The sequence below is a fragment of the Odontesthes bonariensis genome, chromosome 24, assembly GCF_027942865.1.
Source record: "Odontesthes bonariensis isolate fOdoBon6 chromosome 24, fOdoBon6.hap1, whole genome shotgun sequence".
Taxonomy (NCBI): domain Eukaryota; kingdom Metazoa; phylum Chordata; class Actinopteri; order Atheriniformes; family Atherinopsidae; genus Odontesthes; species Odontesthes bonariensis.
Window position 1 is genome coordinate 1,957,461 of NC_134529.1, and position 17,006 is coordinate 1,974,466.

Here is a 17,006-nt window from a genome sequence, read left to right on the forward strand (position 1 = left end):
ACTTTAGCACGGATTAGCTTCGGTTAATTATTCCGCGTCTTTTGCTTTTGTTTTTTTTCTGTCAGCTGTGATCGACTTCGACAGATCCAAGAACGATTGAGTACGAATCAAACCAAGAAAAGTCTTTGAAAACACGTCAGAAATGTTGATCGTTTGTGGGGAAACGTCAGTTCTGCTCGCTGAAGTCTGTTTACTTTGCTGCAAGGATTAATCTCATTAGCTTGTTTAATGCTGCGATGACACATAAAACAGCTCTGCCAGGAGTCATTATCATGAAGCTTCAGAGAGCAGATGTTTCAGAGATTGGGAGTTGATTACTTCCTGTAATATTTAGATGAAACAGTGTCTGACATCTTCAACATTTGGGGTTAATTTCATTGAACGAAGCCACATCTCCAGTTACTGACTCTGACGCCAACCCCAGCGTTACTGATTGTTACTGAGCTGCGAACAGCTCAGAAATAAATTAAACACACCACACGTGTTAGCTTGGATGCAGTCTGGCTGGTGCGGTTTCTGCACCCTGGGACACTCTGAGCGGGTGGAGTTTGGGCTATTTTTTTTTTTTTTTGGGTCTGGTGTCAACCGATTCCACTCAGTGCGTCTCAGGCTGGGAACAAGAAGGCGTGTATGACATCACAGTGACCAGCCAATCACAACACAGCAGCTGCTTTCCCAAAACATCTGCGACAAAGTATTTTTGCTTTTCAGATTTTCATCGAATCAAACCCGATTCTAAGAATTGAAACTTTCCAGATGGACTTTGAGGCAAAGCATTTTGGGAAACACAGACACACGACACTAGAAGCAGGTCAGCTCAAGCTTTACCTCTGCAGGTCCTCCACTCCTGTTACTGGTTGGAGGAGATTTCTACACCAGACACAGGCAGATACATGAAGAGGAGAAGATGTTCAGATATATCACAGATATATAAGAAGCCACAGAGTAAACAGGACAAACCTGCAGTCATGACTCAAATACAAAAAGTACAAATGGTTGGTTTAATGGTGGAGCATCAAACTGTGGTTAGGGTCAAACAGGTGAAGCAAAATAAGGTGTTTAACATTCCACAGGTTTAATTCGTCTGTCAGAGGCGGGGAAACGCTGGATAACAGGAGTCCTGCCGGAGCCGGAGTCCAGCTTAGCTTAAAGACTGGAAGCAGAGGGAAGCAGAGAGGCCGTCTCCACGGAGATCAGAGCCTTCATTCTGCTGAGATCCTCTTTCACAGAGATAAGAAGCAGCTCAGCTGGGTTCATGTGCATCAGGAATGATCAATGAACGGGGATCATTGATCATATCTGGGATCATTGATCTCATCTGAAATCAATGATCTCATCTGGAATCAATGATCTCATCTGGAATCATTGATCTCATCTGGGATCATTGATCTCATCTGGAATCATTGATCTCATCTGGAATCATTGATCACATCTGGGTTCATTGATCATTGATCATATCTGAGTTCATTGATCATATCTGGGTTCATTGATCACATCTGGAATCATTGATCACATCTGGGATCATTGATCATATCTGGAATCATTGATCATATCTGGAATCATTGATCATATCTGGGATCAATGATCTCATCTGGAATCATTGATCATATCTGGGTTCATTGATCTCATCTGGGATCATTGATCACATCTGGGATCATTGATCTCATCTGGAATCATTGATCTCATCTGGGATCATTGATCACATCTGGAATCATTGATCACATCTGGAATCATTGATCTCATCTGGAATCATTGATCACATCTGGGATCATTGATCATATCTGGGATCATTGATCTCATCTGGGATCATTGATCATTGATCTCATCTGGGATCATTGATCTCATCTGGAATCATTGATCATATCTGGGTTCATTGATCTCATCTGGGATCATTGATCACATCTGGGATCATTGATCTCATCTGGAATCATTGATTTAATCTGGGATCAATGATCTCATCTGGAATCATTGATCTCATCTGGAATCATTGAGCACATCTGGAATCATTGATCATTGATCTCATCTGGGATCATTGATCATATCTGAGTTCATTGATCATATCTGGGTTCATTGATCACATCTGGAATCATTGATCTCATCTGGAATCAATGATCACATCTGGAATCAATGATCACATCTGGGAACATTGATCATATCTGGAATCATTGATCATATCTGGGTTCATTGATCATATCTGGGATCATTGATCACATCTGGAATCATTGATCTCATCTGGGATCATTGATCACATCTGGAATCATTGATCTCATCTGGAATCAATGATCACATCTGGAATCATTGATCTCATCTGGAATCAATTATCACATCTGGAATCAATGATCACATCTGGGATCATTGATCATATCTAGAATCATTGATCATATCTGGGATCATTGATCATATCTGGGATCATTGATCACATCTGGTATCATTGATCACATCTGGAATCATTGATCTCATCTGGAATCAATGATCACATCTGGGATCATTGATCATATCTGGGTTCATTGATCATTGATCATATCTGGGATCATTGATCATATCTGGGATCATTGATCACATCTGGAATCATTGATCATATCTGGGATCATTGATCACATCTGGGATCATTGATCACATCTGGAATCATTGATCTCATCTGGGATCATTGATCACATCTGGAATCATTGATCACATCTGGGATCATTGATCATATCTGGGATCATTGATCACATCTGGGATCATTGATCACATCTGGAATCATTGATCTCATCTGGGATCATTGATCACATCTGGAATCATTGATCACATCTGGGATCATTGATCTCATCTGGGATAATTGATCATATGTGAGATCATTGATCACATCTGGGATCATTGATCATATCTGGGATCATTGATCTCATCTGGAATCATTGATCTCATTTGGGATCATTGATCACATCTGCAATCATTGATCAACTCTGGGATCATTGATCACATCTGCAATCATTGATCAACTCTGGGATCATTGATCACATCTGGAATCATTGATCAACTCTGGGATCATTGATCACATCTGGAATCATTGAGCAACTCTGGGATCATTGATCACATCTGCAGTCATTGATAAACTCTGGGATCATTGATCACATCTGGAATCATTGATCAACTCTGGGATCATTGATCACATCTGGAATCATTGATCAACTCTGGGATCATTGATCACATCTGGAATCATTGATCAACTCTGGGATCATTGATCACATCTGGGATCATTGATCAACTCTGGGATCATTGATCACATCTGGGATCATTGATCACATCTGGAATCATTGATCAACTCTGGGATCATTGATCATTGATCTCATCTGGGATCATTGATCATATCTGGGATCATTGATCATATGTGGGATCATTGATCATATCTGGGATCATTGATCATATCTGGGATCATTGATCATATCTTGGATCATTGATCATATCTGGGATCATTGATCATATCTTGGATCATTGATCATATCTGGGATCATTGATCATATCTGGGATCATTGATCTCATCTGGGATCATTGATCATATGTGGGATCATTGATCATATCTGGGATCATTGATCTTATCTGGAATCATTGATCACATCTGGGATCATTGATCATTGATCTCATCTGGGATCATTGATCATATGTGGGATCATTGATCATATGTGGGATCATTGATCATATCTGGGATCATTGATCATATCTTGGATCATTGATCATATCTGGGATCATTGATCACATCTGGGATCATTGATCATATCTGGGATCATTGATCATATCTGGGATCATTGATCTCATCTGGGATCATTGATCATATGTGGGATCATTGATCATATCTGGGATCATTGATCTCATCTGGAATCATTGATCACATCTGGGATCATTGATCATTGATCTCATCTGGGATCATTGATCATATGTGGGATCATTGATCATATCTGGGATCATTGATCTCATCTGGAATCATTGATCACATCTGGGATCATTGATCATTGATCTCATCTGGAATCATTGATCACATCTGGGATCATTGATCATTGATCATATCTGGGATCATTGATCACATCTGGGATCATTGATCATATCTGGGATCATTGATCATATCTGGGATCATTGATCTCATCTGGGATCATTGATCATATGTGGGATCATTGATCATATGTGGGATCATTGATCTCATCTGGAACCATTGATCACATCTGGGATCATTGATCATTGATCACATCATTGATCACATCTGGGATCATTGATCACATCTGGAATCATTGATCACATCTGGGATCATTGATCATATCTGGAATCATTGATCAACTCTGGGATCATTGAACACATCTGGAATCATTGATCAACTCTGGGATCATTGATCACATCTGGGATCATTGATCAACTCTGGGATCATTGATCACATCTGGGATCATTGATCAACTCTGGGATCATTGATCACATCTGGAATCACTGATCTCATCTGGAATCATTGATCACATCTGGAATCATTGATCACATCTGGGTTCATTGATCATATCTGGAATCATTGATCTCATCTGGGATCATTGATCACATCTGGGATCATTGATTTCATCTGGGATCATTGATCATTGATCTCATCTGGAATCATTGATCATTGATCTCATCTGGGATCATTGATCATATCTGAAATCATTGATCACATCTGGAATCATTGATCATTGATCACATCTGGGATCATTGATCATATCTGAAATCATTGATTTCATCTGGGATCATTGACCATTGATCACATCTGGAATCATTGATCATTGATCCCATCTGGGATCATTGATCTCATCTGGGATCATTGATCATATCTGGGATCAATGATCTCATGTGGGATCATTGATCACATCTGGAATCATTGATCACATCTGGGATCATTGATCATATCTGGAGTCATTGATCACATCTGGGATCATTGATCATTGATCACATCTGGGATCATTGATCATATCTGGGATCATTGATCATATGTGGGATCATTGATCATATCTGGGATCATTGATCATATCTTGGATCATTGATCATATCTGGGATCATTGATCAACTCTGGGATCATTGATCATATCTGGGATCATTGATCATATGTGGGATCATTGATCTCATCTGGGATCATTGATCATATGTGGGATCATTGATCACATCTGGAATCATTGATCACATCTGGGATCATTGATCACATCTGGGAGCATTGATCATTGATCACATCTGGAATCATTGATCACATCTGGGATCATTGATCACATCTGGAATCATTGATCACATCTGGAATCATTGATCACATCTGGGATCATTGATCACATCTGGGATCATTGATCATTGATCACATCATTGATCATTAATCACATCATTGATCATTGATCACATCTGGGATTATTGATCACATCTGGGATCATTGATCACATCTGGGATCATTGATCATATCTGGGAAGACGCCGGTCAGTCGGGAGTTTCTTGTTTGTCGGCTCAGAGCAGAACCAGCTGCTGAGTCTCAACATTTTTATCTTTGCAGGTTAGTCAGTTTTCTTTCCTCTTAAAGATCAATTCTTCTCCACACAGGGGGAAAAAACACTTCAAATGAGTGTTTAAAAGCTTTTTTTGGTTTGTTTTTACCATTTTTCTTCACCTTTTCACCATCACATCATTAAAAACCGCAACAGAAACTCCTGAACCCTTTTCCCCACAGCTTCACTCATTCTCTATCCGACCCGAGCCGGGCTGAATATATCACTGTACAGAATATAAACAAAGCTCCGGGCCTCTGAATGATGCGCTCTGAGCTGTGGCTGTGGTTCCAGGGAGGACCGGGGACCCGGAGGTTTAGTTTTAGTTCCTGCACAGGCACAGCGCTGACAAACCTGGCAACCTGGGTGATGACAACTAGATGGGGAAGAAACCCAGAAACAGCTGTGTGGTTTCACATTTCTGTGTGTGCACACTTCAACAAGTCAGATGTGTTAAATCCTTCTGAGCATTTGTTGAATTGACATTTCCTTTGTTTCCAGACTTTAAGCTAAACCAGGCTGAACCGACCACATGAGAGCGTTTCAGAGTGAGGATAAGTGCATTTATCAGTGACTTTCCAGCTGGTTGCAGTCGGCTGTCAGAGCTCCAACCTTCAGTCCGCCTCACCAGAAGGAGGCCGAACTTCAGACTGCACAGTTCACCTCCTGATTTACGCGTCTCACCTGTGTTCACCTCCTGATTTACGCGTCTCACCTGTGTTTCTGTGGCGCTTGGCGAAGGGCGTGAGCGTGGCTTTGGCCTTGGAGGTCCAGGTGGCGGCGCTGGAGCCGAAGGAGCTGGAGGACAGCGACAGCGCCAGGTTGTCCGAGCTCACCTTCTTGGTGTTGTTGGTGGCCGTCTTACTCCAGTCTGCAGCAGAGAAACAAGGCGGTCAGCGGCCTCCCCTGGGGGTCAGTGTTGCTCAATAAGCTCAGAGTCCGCCATCTTTTTTCATTAAAGCTGAACCTCTGTCAGGGCCTCAGGCAGAGAGAGTATTTCTGATGCACACATCACCTCTGCAGGGCTTCAGACTCATCAAACATACCAGAGTTCAAACTATTCCAACTGATGAACTGTTATTCACTGCAACTATTTATCACCTTTACAACTTTCTCTCGTTTATAAGAATAATTTCTCATGATAAAACTAGGGCTGGGCGAGTTTGCTCGTTATTATCGCGTTAATTATTTAACGCCGATACATATTTTATCGCGCATTAATGCAGGTTTTATTTATTCTTATTTATTATTTATTTATTTATTATTATTTATATTGAATTCATTTATTTAAAAAAAATATATTATTTTTTGGGCTTTTGTGCCTTTAATGGAAAGCTCAGAGAGACAGGAAGCAGGGGGCAGAGAGAGGGGGCACGACACGCAGCACCCCTGTTTTATTATTTATTTTATTATTGTAAAAGTCTGTGTCTCGCAGGCTTTTATTCTGTAAAAGTCTGATGTTGAAAGTGTGTTTGCACAACAAATGTTATGGCACTTTCATTCATATGGCAGCACATTTAAAATAAAACTAAATGCTAAAGGCTATACGCTACATTTGGATTCATTTTCGGATTCTGCGTACAAATGCGATTAATCGTGATTAATCAGGGAAAACGTTCCCCAGCCCTAATCATTTCTCATGATAAAATCATCCTGGAGCACACAGACGTGGCTCAGACTCAACAGTGAGATCTGAAATGTTCTCTGATGTCATTTAAGATGACGTCAGAGCATCCAGGGCCCGTTAGTGTGGCTCCTCTCATTCTCTTTTGATGCCTCAGAAACACGAGTTTTCTTCTGGTTTTCAGGAGGAATTCCAGGTTTCTGAGGCATTTGTAGACTCAAAGTGGGTTTGGGGATGTTCACCTGAAGGACTTCCAGCCTTTTATCTCCTTTTATTAGCTGCAAAGCTGTCAGCTTTTATTAAAGCGCTCTGCTCTCTGTCCCGCTGTGGGAACGTGGCGGGAGCCCAGCAGGAAGAGGATGGGCAGATACCTGAGTTATCCGACAGCCTGTAGGGGCCACAGCAGAGGTACCGCCTCCACTGCTTCTGCACGTTTTCCTTCAGGGCGCAGTGGAAGATAAATATGAAGAGGCCTGAGGAGAGAAAACAAGATGTTTAGGTGTTAAAGCTGCTGAAACTTTGCTCTGTTCTGCACAAACTGTTAATCTGAGCCGGATGTTCCCGTTTCTACGGGTCGGTAAACTCTGCAAAGAGCCGATACTTTCTGCTGAGACCAGAGATGGGACCAAGTCACACATGTGCAAGTCAAAGTCAAGTCACCTTATTATTGTAATTTTACCTGCAGAATCAGATCTTAATAAAGTGAAAACACAAAGATATAAGTAACTGTCAGTAAACATCATTGGCCAATGTGTCCAACCTGTCCACCCCGTATCATATCAAGCTAACGTTAGCTAACTACCGACTAGGCTAACAGGATAATATTAGCTAATTTGACGAGCACTTACTGGTCAGAATGGATCTTCAGATGACGAACAAAGTTGGAAGTTGTGCTAGATGCTTAACACTCAAGTCATTCAAGTCATCGTGTCTCAAGTCAAGTGCCGAGTCTTTAACTTCCAAGTCCAAGTCAAGTCTCAAGTCTTTTATTTTTTGTCAAGTCAAGTCACAAGTTATTAAAACAGTGACTCGAGTCCCCAAACTCAGGAAATTTTGCGAACGCCACCTGCCAGTCGACGACATGAAAGAATCTAAACTTTATATTTTTGGTAGTCGCTCATTGACTCTGTAGCGCCCCCTACGATGCTTAAAAATGGCCCCCGCATTGGGCTTAGTTTGACGTGGGACGACAAAATTTGGTACACTCATTCATCATGCCCAGACGCACAAAAAAGTCTGTTGCCACCATGGTCCCATGTCCACAGGAAGGCGGCCATTTTGGATGGAAAGTGCGTTTTCGTGCCATTTTTGCCCGATTCCACGCCTTCATATGATTGAACTCCTCCTACAGATTTAATGGTAACAGCTCCAAACTTGGCCAGGTTACTCTTAAGACATGGGTGGGGGTAGAAATCACGGAGAAACTTTTTCAAACTCTGAACGGTGTGGGCGGGGCCAGGCGGTGAAAATCGTGTGATGGCGTTTGTGATTTGAAAGCCTTATCATCATCGCAAGGTCATGAAACTTGGCACACACGTCCACCCTGTCGACCTCGTCCGTATGTAAAGGGTATCGTGTGTGGGCGGAGCAAAATGGCTCAGTGGCGCCCCCTAGAGATTTTCAAAAACTCTTCCGCATTGGGGTCATTATGTGCTCGTCTGTGGGCTGTCTCTAAGATAAGATTCTCTGTGAGAATAAATCAGGCGCTCAGAAAACAGGAAGTGGCATCAAAAGGTTAATATCTGCAGGTGTAGCGCGTTCAAGGGTTCAGTCACAAATAAATTTAGAGTTTTACCCCCAAACAACGTGAGCATGGCTGGAAAATATAGGCCGGGTTACTGCACCTTGCAGAGAGTTGAAGATGGTGAACAGGTACGTGAAGGTCAGGTAGACGGGTCCCCAGGCGAACAGAGCGAAGCCCCACGTCATGCCGAGCAGGAAGGTGAGGCTGACCACGCTGCGCAGGTTCCGCAGCACCTGAAGCGCAGCAGAGGAGATTTCAATGTTTCCTGCTCTTTCTAACGTTTCTAACGGCGACCGGTGCTGTCAGGTGAGCGCTGCCGACCTCGTCTCGCAGGGTGCGGTTGCTGCGTTTGCCGTTGCGGCCGCAGATCTGCATCATCACCACCACGAACATGGCCACGTTGAGCAGAAACACCAGGCAGAAGTAACCCACGCAGGTGCTGTAGAAGACGCTTTTATCTTTGATCCAACACCTGAGGAGAAAACACACAAACAGACACAGTCTGAGCGAGCTGGACTGTCCAGTAAAACCCAGTAAAATACAGTAAAAATACAGTAAAACCCAGTAAAACCCAGTAAAACCAAGTAAAATCCAGTAAAACCAAGTAAAACACAGTAAAACACAGTAAAACCCTAGCCTGGGAATTCCCATGCTGCTTTGCGCTCGATTTCATTCTCACTGCAAAGTCAGCCTGGAGTTTATTATTATCAACACAAGCCTGATAGCTTCTCTGCTGCTAAAGCTGCGTCGACGTCACTTCTGGGAGCTGGGAGCTTCAAAGTAAGATGAGGGTTGATCTACTACTGTAGACAACAAAGCAAGGCTGCTCAATTTCTCCATTATTAAAATAAATTCACAGCTCTACAACATAAAAATTCATGTAGAATATAGCATATAGGCCTACTTTGTTGTCAATTTAAGTAGCTTAGAGCGCAAGTTTACTTTTATTTTCCTTTTTTTTCTTCTTCCTCGTCGAATTTCTGTCGTCATCTGGTATAAGTGATACAATTGGCTATGAATCGTGCGCAAAGCAGCATGGGAAGAACCTGACGTCATTTGATAGACATTCGTAGCGCCCAATAAACGGCTCTAGGCATTCGTAAACCACGCCTCAAATACGAGAAAATGCACACCTAGTTCCCAGACCACCATCTCATCCAGATGTGGACGCGTCAGCCAGGCTAGTAAAACCCAGTAAAATCCAGTAAAAAGTTCGGTGGTCACTTACATCTTTGCCGACTCGTCTTGGCCGTCCTCCAGAACTCCGTAGAAGTTTTTATCCACCGTGACAACGATCCCCACCAGCACCGCCGGCAGACCTGCAACAAAGTGCACAACCCCGAGCTCACCATCCCATAATCATCCAACACTTTCATGTGGGAAGTCTGACTTTTTGTTGGCGTTTTCTGGGATTTTTTCATAGTTTTTCCCATTTGTACCTGAGATACTGCCCATATAAGCAACAATTCAATTAAATTCAATACAAATTACAACAAATGTCACCTCAGGGCACTTAAATAATATAAATAATATAAATAATATAGTCCAATTCAAGCCAATTAGAGTCCAGTTCAGCTCTCAATGCCTTTAAAAACACAGGAACAATGGAGCAAAAGTGAGACTCGGGGTATCGTCTCCATTAGAAAGGTCAAAGTTCAACTCCAGCCAGTCGGATCATCCTAAAAACTAAAGAAGATGCGGTTTGAAGCCGGAGCCACTCACCCCACCCCACCATGCAGAACTTCAGGATGTATCTGCGTATGTAGGTGTTGAAGACTTTGACCAGGGCGATGTACATGTGCACGGACTCCAGCCCCATCCAGGTGAAGGAGGTCAGCAGGAAGTAGTGCAGCAGGACGGCGGCGGCCGTGCACAGCCCCTGGTTGTCCACCATGCTGGCCAGCCAGCCGTCCAGCAGGAACATCATGTTGAGGAACAGCAGCGACGCGCTGAGGTTCATCAGGATCTTAGACGGGTAGTCGCGCCGCAGCTTCCTGAGGCGGACAGCAGGGAGAAATATATATTATATAATATATATATATATATATATATATCTATTATATAATTATATTCTTATTATATTATTATAATTATAATATAATAATATATATAATATAATATATATATATATATATATATATATATATATATATATATATGATATATATGATAAATAACAGTAGTCGCAAAAAGTTATTACTAATAAAATTATTACAAATAAAGTTATTGCTAATAAAGTTATTACTAATAAAGTTATTACAAATAAAGTTATTGCTAATAAAGTTATTGCTAATAAAGTTAAAGTTATTACTAAAAAAGTTATTGCTAATAAAGTTTAAAGTTATTACTAATAAAGTTATTGCTAATAAAGTTATTACAAATAAAGTTATTGCTAATAAAGTTAAAGTTATTACTAATAAAGTTATTGCTAATAAAGTTTAAAGTTAATACTAATAAAGTTATTACAAATAAAGTTATTACTAATAAAGTTATTGCTAATAAAGTTTAAAGTTATTACTAATAAAGTTATTGCTAATAAAGTTATTACAAATAAAGTTATTGCTAATAAAGTTATTGCTAATAAAGTTATTACAAATAAAGTTATTGCTAATAAAGTTATTGCTAATAAAGTTATTGCTAATAAAGTTATTTCAAATAAAGTTATTACTAATAAAGTTATTGCTAATAAAGTTATTACAAATAAAGTTATTGCTAATAAAGTTATTGCTAATAAAGTTAAAGTTATTACTAAAAAAGTTATTGCTAATAAAGTTTAAAGTTATTACTAATAAAGTTATTACTAATAAAGTTATTACAAATAAAGTTATTACTAATAAAGTTATTGCTAATAAAGTTATTGCTAATAAAGTTAAAGTTATTACTAAAAAAGTTATTGCTAATAAAGTTTAAAGCTATTACTAATAAAGTTATTACTAATAAAGTTATTACAAATAAAGTTATTACTAATAAAGTTATTGCTAATAAAGTTATTACAAATAAAGTTATTACTAATAAAGTTATTGCTAATAAAGTTATTACAAATAAAGTTATTACTAATAAAGTTATTGCTAATAAAGTTATTACAAATAAAGTTATTACAAATAAAGTTATTACTAATAAAGTTATTGCTAATAAAGTTATTGCTAATAAAGTTATTGCTAATAAAGTTAAAGTTATTACTAAAAAAGTTATTGCTAATAAAGTTATTACTAATAAAATTATTACTAATAAAGTTATTACTAATAAAGTTATTACAAATAAAGTTATTACTAATAAAGTTATTGCTAATAAAGTTATTGCTAATAAAGTTAAAGTTATAACTAAAAAAGTTATTGCTAATAAAGTTTAAAGTTATTACTAATAAAGTTATTACGAATAAAGTTATTACAAATCAAGTTATTGCTAATAAAGTTATTGCTAATAAAGTTAAAGTTATTACTAAAAAAGTTATTGCTAATAAAGTTTAAAGTTATTACTAATAAAGTTATTGCTAATAAAGTTAAAGTTATTACTAATAAAGTTATTGCTAATAAAGTTTAAAGTTAATACTAATAAAGTTATTACAAATAAAGTTATTACTAATAAAGTTATTGCTAATAAAGTTATTGCTAATAAAGTTAAAGTTATTACTAAAAAAGTTATTGCTAATAAAGTTTAAAGTTAATACTAATAAAGTTATTACAAATAAAGTTATTACTAATAAAGTTATTGCTAATAAAGTTATTGCTAATAAAGTTAAAGTTATTACTAATAAAGTTATTGCTAATAAAGTTTAAAGTTATTACTAAAAAAGTTATTGCTAATAAAGTTTAAAGTTATTACTAATAAAGTTATTGCTAATAAAATTATTGCTAATAAAGTTATTACAAATAAAGTTATTACTAATAAAGTTATTGCTAATAAAGTTATTGCTAATAAAGTTAAAGTTATTACTAAAAAAGTTATTGCTAATAAAGTTTAAAGTTATTACTAATAAAGTTATTACTAATAAAGTTATTACAAATAAAGTTATTACTAATAAAGTTATTGCTAATAAAGTTATTGCTAATAAAGTTAAAGTTATTACTAAAAAAGTTATTGCTAATAAAGTTTAAAGCTATTACTAATAAAGTTATTACTAATAAAGTTATTACAAATAAAGTTATTACTAATAAAGTTATTGCTAATAAAGTTATTACAAATAAAGTTATTACTAATAAAGTTATTGCTAATAAAGTTATTACAAATAAAGTTATTACTAATAAAGTTATTGCTAATAAAGTTATTACAAATAAAGTTATTACAAATAAAGTTATTACTAATAAAGTTATTGCTAATAAAGTTATTGCTAATAAAGTTAAAGTTATTACTAAAAAAGTTATTGCTAATAAAGTTATTACTAATAAAATTATTACTAATAAAGTTATTACTAATAAAGTTATTACAAATAAAGTTATTACTAATAAAGTTATTGCTAATAAAGTTATTGCTAATAAAGTTAAAGTTATTACTAAAAAAGTTATTGCTAATAAAGTTTAAAGTTATTACTAATAAAGTTATTACGAATAAAGTTATTACAAATCAAGTTATTGCTAATAAAGTTATTGCTAATAAAGTTAAAGTTATTACTAAAAAAGTTATTGCTAATAAAGTTTAAAGTTATTACTAATAAAGTTATTGCTAATAAAGTTAAAGTTATTACTAATAAAGTTATTGCTAATAAAGTTTAAAGTTAATACTAATAAAGTTATTACAAATAAAGTTATTACTAATAAAGTTATTGCTAATAAAGTTATTGCTAATAAAGTTAAAGTTATTACTAAAAAAGTTATTGCTAATAAAGTTTAAAGTTAATACTAATAAAGTTATTACAAATAAAGTTATTACTAATAAAGTTATTGCTAATAAAGTTATTGCTAATAAAGTTAAAGTTATTACTAATAAAGTTATTGCTAATAAAGTTTAAAGTTATTACTAAAAAAGTTATTGCTAATAAAGTTTAAAGTTATTACTAATAAAGTTATTGCTAATAAAATTATTGCTAATAAAGTTATTACAAATAAAGTTATTACTAATAAAGTTATTGCTAATAAAGTTATTGCTAATAAAGTTAAAGTTATTACTAAAAAAGTTATTGCTAATAAAGTTTAAAGTTATTACTAATAAAGTTATTACTAATAAAGTTATTACAAATAAAGTTATTACTAATAAAGTTATTGCTAATAAAGTTATTGCTAATAAAGTTAAAGTTATTACTAATAAAGTTATTGCTAATAAAGTTTAAAGTTATTACTAAAAAAGTTATTGCTAATAAAGTTTAAAGTTATTACTAATAAAGTTATTGCTAATAAAATTATTGCTAATAAAGTTATTACAAATAAAGTTATTACTAATAAAGTTATTGCTAATAAAGTTATTGCTAATAAAGTTAAAGTTATTACTAAAAAAGTTATTGCTAATAAAGTTTAAAGTTATTACTAATAAAGTTATTACTAATAAAGTTATTACAAATAAAGTTATTACTAATAAAGTTATTGCTAATAAAGTTATTGCTAATAAAGTTAAAGTTATTACTAAAAAAGTTATTGCTAATAAAGTTTAAAGTTAATACTAATAAAGTTATTACAAATAAAGTTATTACTAATAAAGTTATTGCTAATAAAGTTATTGCTAATAAAGTTATTACGAATAAAGTTATTGCTAATAAAGTTATTGCTAATAAAGTTATTACAAATAAAGTTATTACTAATAAAGTTATTACTAATAAAGTTATTGCTAATAAAGTTAAAGTTATTACTAAAAAAGTTATTGCTAATAAAGTTTAAAGTTAATACTAATAAAGTTATTACAAATAAAGTTATTACTAATAAAGTTATTGCTAATAAAGTTATTGCTAATAAAGTTATTACAAATAAAGTTATTACAAATAAAGTTATTACTAATAAAGTTATTGCTAATAAAGTTATTACAAATAAAGTTATTACAAATAAAGTTATTACTAATAAAGTTATTGCTAATAAAGTTATTGCTAATAAAGTTATTACAAATAAAGTTATTACAAATAAAGTTATTACAAATAAAGTTATTACTAATAAAGTTATTGCTAAAAAAGTTATTGCTAATAAAGTTTAAAGTTATTACTAATAAAGTTATTACTAATAAAGTTATTGCTAATAAAGTTATTACTAATAAAGTTAAAGTTATTACTAAAAAAGTTATTGCTAATAAAGTTATTGCTAATAAAGTTAAAGTTATTACTAAAAAAGTTATTGCTAATAAAGTTTAAAGTTATTACTAATAAAGTTATTACAAATAAAGTTATTACAAATAAAGTTATTGCTAATAAAGTTATTGCTAATAAAGTTATTACTAAAAAAGTTATTACTAAAAAAGTTATTGCTAATAAAGTTTAAAGTTATTACTAATAAAGTTATTGCTAATAAAGTTATTACTAATAAAGTTATTGCTAATAAAGTTATTATGAACTGTAAAATAACAGTAACATACTGGCGTCCCTGCTGCCAGTATTTTACTGTTATTTTACAGGGAAATTCTTTACAGTGAATTTAAAAAAGATCTCCACAAAGAATAATTCCAAAAGGTTATTTAAATGTTTAAAAAAAAAAGCAATTATGTCTCCGAATGAATGTTAAAACTAAATATGTTGGTTAATGTCGCCACCAAACTTGACCAAAAATCACTAAAAATAGGGAGAAAAAAATCCAAAGATTCTGAGTAAAATCCCCCAAAAATGTAAAAGTAAACCTGTTTTAAACTATTTTAAAAAACCTACAGACGTGTTAATAAATAACAACTCGAGTCGACTCGAGTCCAAGTCACAGTGACTCGAGTCCCCCCACAGCCCTTTTACAGACAGCCGTTCCACTTCCTATTCGCCCCATTATAAAAAATTTGGCTGCAGTTCAGTTGATTTTCTCTGGGGGCGCTGGCGAGCGAGTGCAGAATGACCATTTTCCATAGGGCTGGCGCTAATAACTCAAAAAATGTCCCCGCTAGCGGCTGAAACCTGAAAATAATACTGTGATTTCTGACAGAGGGATGTGGATTTATATCGAAAGTACAATAACCTGGGAGTTATAGCTTTCTGTTTTCTTACAGGTCTGGCATTTGCGAGTCAGTATCCGCTAGCATCTAGCTAACGGACTCTGAAGAACGCACGGCAGATTACGACCGGCTGCTTTACGGCACTCGTCCACTGTGCCAGAGTGCTAACCTGGTGCTGCTAACAACAACCGAAGCTAAACCAGAGGCTAGTCAGAGAGTATGTAAAAGGGCTGTGCTGAAATCTGTAACTATTTGAGCTAACACCTCTCTGCTAGCTCAGCGCTAGGACTGACCATGCCGTAAAGTGATGCCACATGCCTGACGTCACTCGTGAGGCAATACTGACAATAAATGTGTATTTTAAAAAGATCTAGCGAGTCTAAAAAATCAAACCAAGTGCCGTTTGAAAGGATAATTTATCCTTCCTTTAGGAAAATGAAAATAAAAAAATATAAAAAATTATATCCAAAGCAATGGCTGAATCTAAGGTGGATTTCATAGTACCACCATAGAGTTCGGCGTGCTCTGCACTGCTTCGTTGGCGCCCCTAGAGTGCAGTACCACCCGGAAATAGCCGCCAGTTTTCCCTCTCCTCATAATAGAGACTCTCTGGTCCCCCTCTCTGCTGATTGGTGGGTTTGGATCCGTGCTCTTCAGCTGCTCAGCAGTGTTGGCTTCCTGCTTGTTTCCGGGTTCAGTTTAAGGTTTTAATGGCAGTTTTACGGCTCTTAGCTTAACTTTTACATTCCTGCTCTCCTCAGATGTTCAGAGATCTGAAAACCGGGCAGATGATTCCCTTCCTGTGTCTGCTTCTGATCTGAGGAGCGACTCAGTGAGTCCCGCAGGAGCAGCTCAGAGTTCAGAGTTCAGGGAGCGTTACGCCGCCTCGGCGAGGCCGACGGGTCGGGGAATCAGAGAGAAACGAGGTTACAGAGTGTGAAGGCCGGACTCACTCGAAGGCGATGTAGGTGAGCAGCGTGGCGGCGGAGCAGATGGCCGAGACGCCGCAGCCGATGTAGGACAGGAAGGTCAGGATCTTCTTGTTCTTCGGATCGATGCGCGACGACGTCTGGGACACATCCTGCAG

At 35.9% G+C, this 17,006-nt stretch overlaps 1 protein-coding gene across 4 annotated transcripts in view; it reads right to left on the bottom strand.

Annotated features, from left to right (window-relative positions):
• adgrg6 (adhesion G protein-coupled receptor G6) overlaps positions 1-17,006 on the bottom strand; it is a 151,536-nt gene that overhangs the window by 36,060 nt on the left and 98,470 nt on the right. For 3 of the 4 annotated variants that reach the window (XM_075458653.1, XM_075458651.1, XM_075458650.1), the window contains 7 exons: positions 16,873-17,000; positions 10,598-10,869; positions 10,104-10,194; positions 9,197-9,347; positions 8,976-9,108; positions 7,503-7,604; positions 6,223-6,378 (listed from right to left, as the gene is read on the bottom strand). In XM_075458653.1, the coding sequence (XP_075314768.1) occupies positions 6,223-6,378; positions 7,503-7,604; positions 8,976-9,108; positions 9,197-9,347; positions 10,104-10,194; positions 10,598-10,869; positions 16,873-17,000 (1,033 nt within the window). Of the gene's footprint in view, positions 1-828; positions 871-6,222; positions 6,379-7,502; positions 7,605-8,975; positions 9,109-9,196; positions 9,348-10,103; positions 10,195-10,597; positions 10,870-16,872; positions 17,001-17,006 lie in introns of all 4 variants that reach the window. The other variant, XM_075458652.1, reaches the window with a different exon arrangement.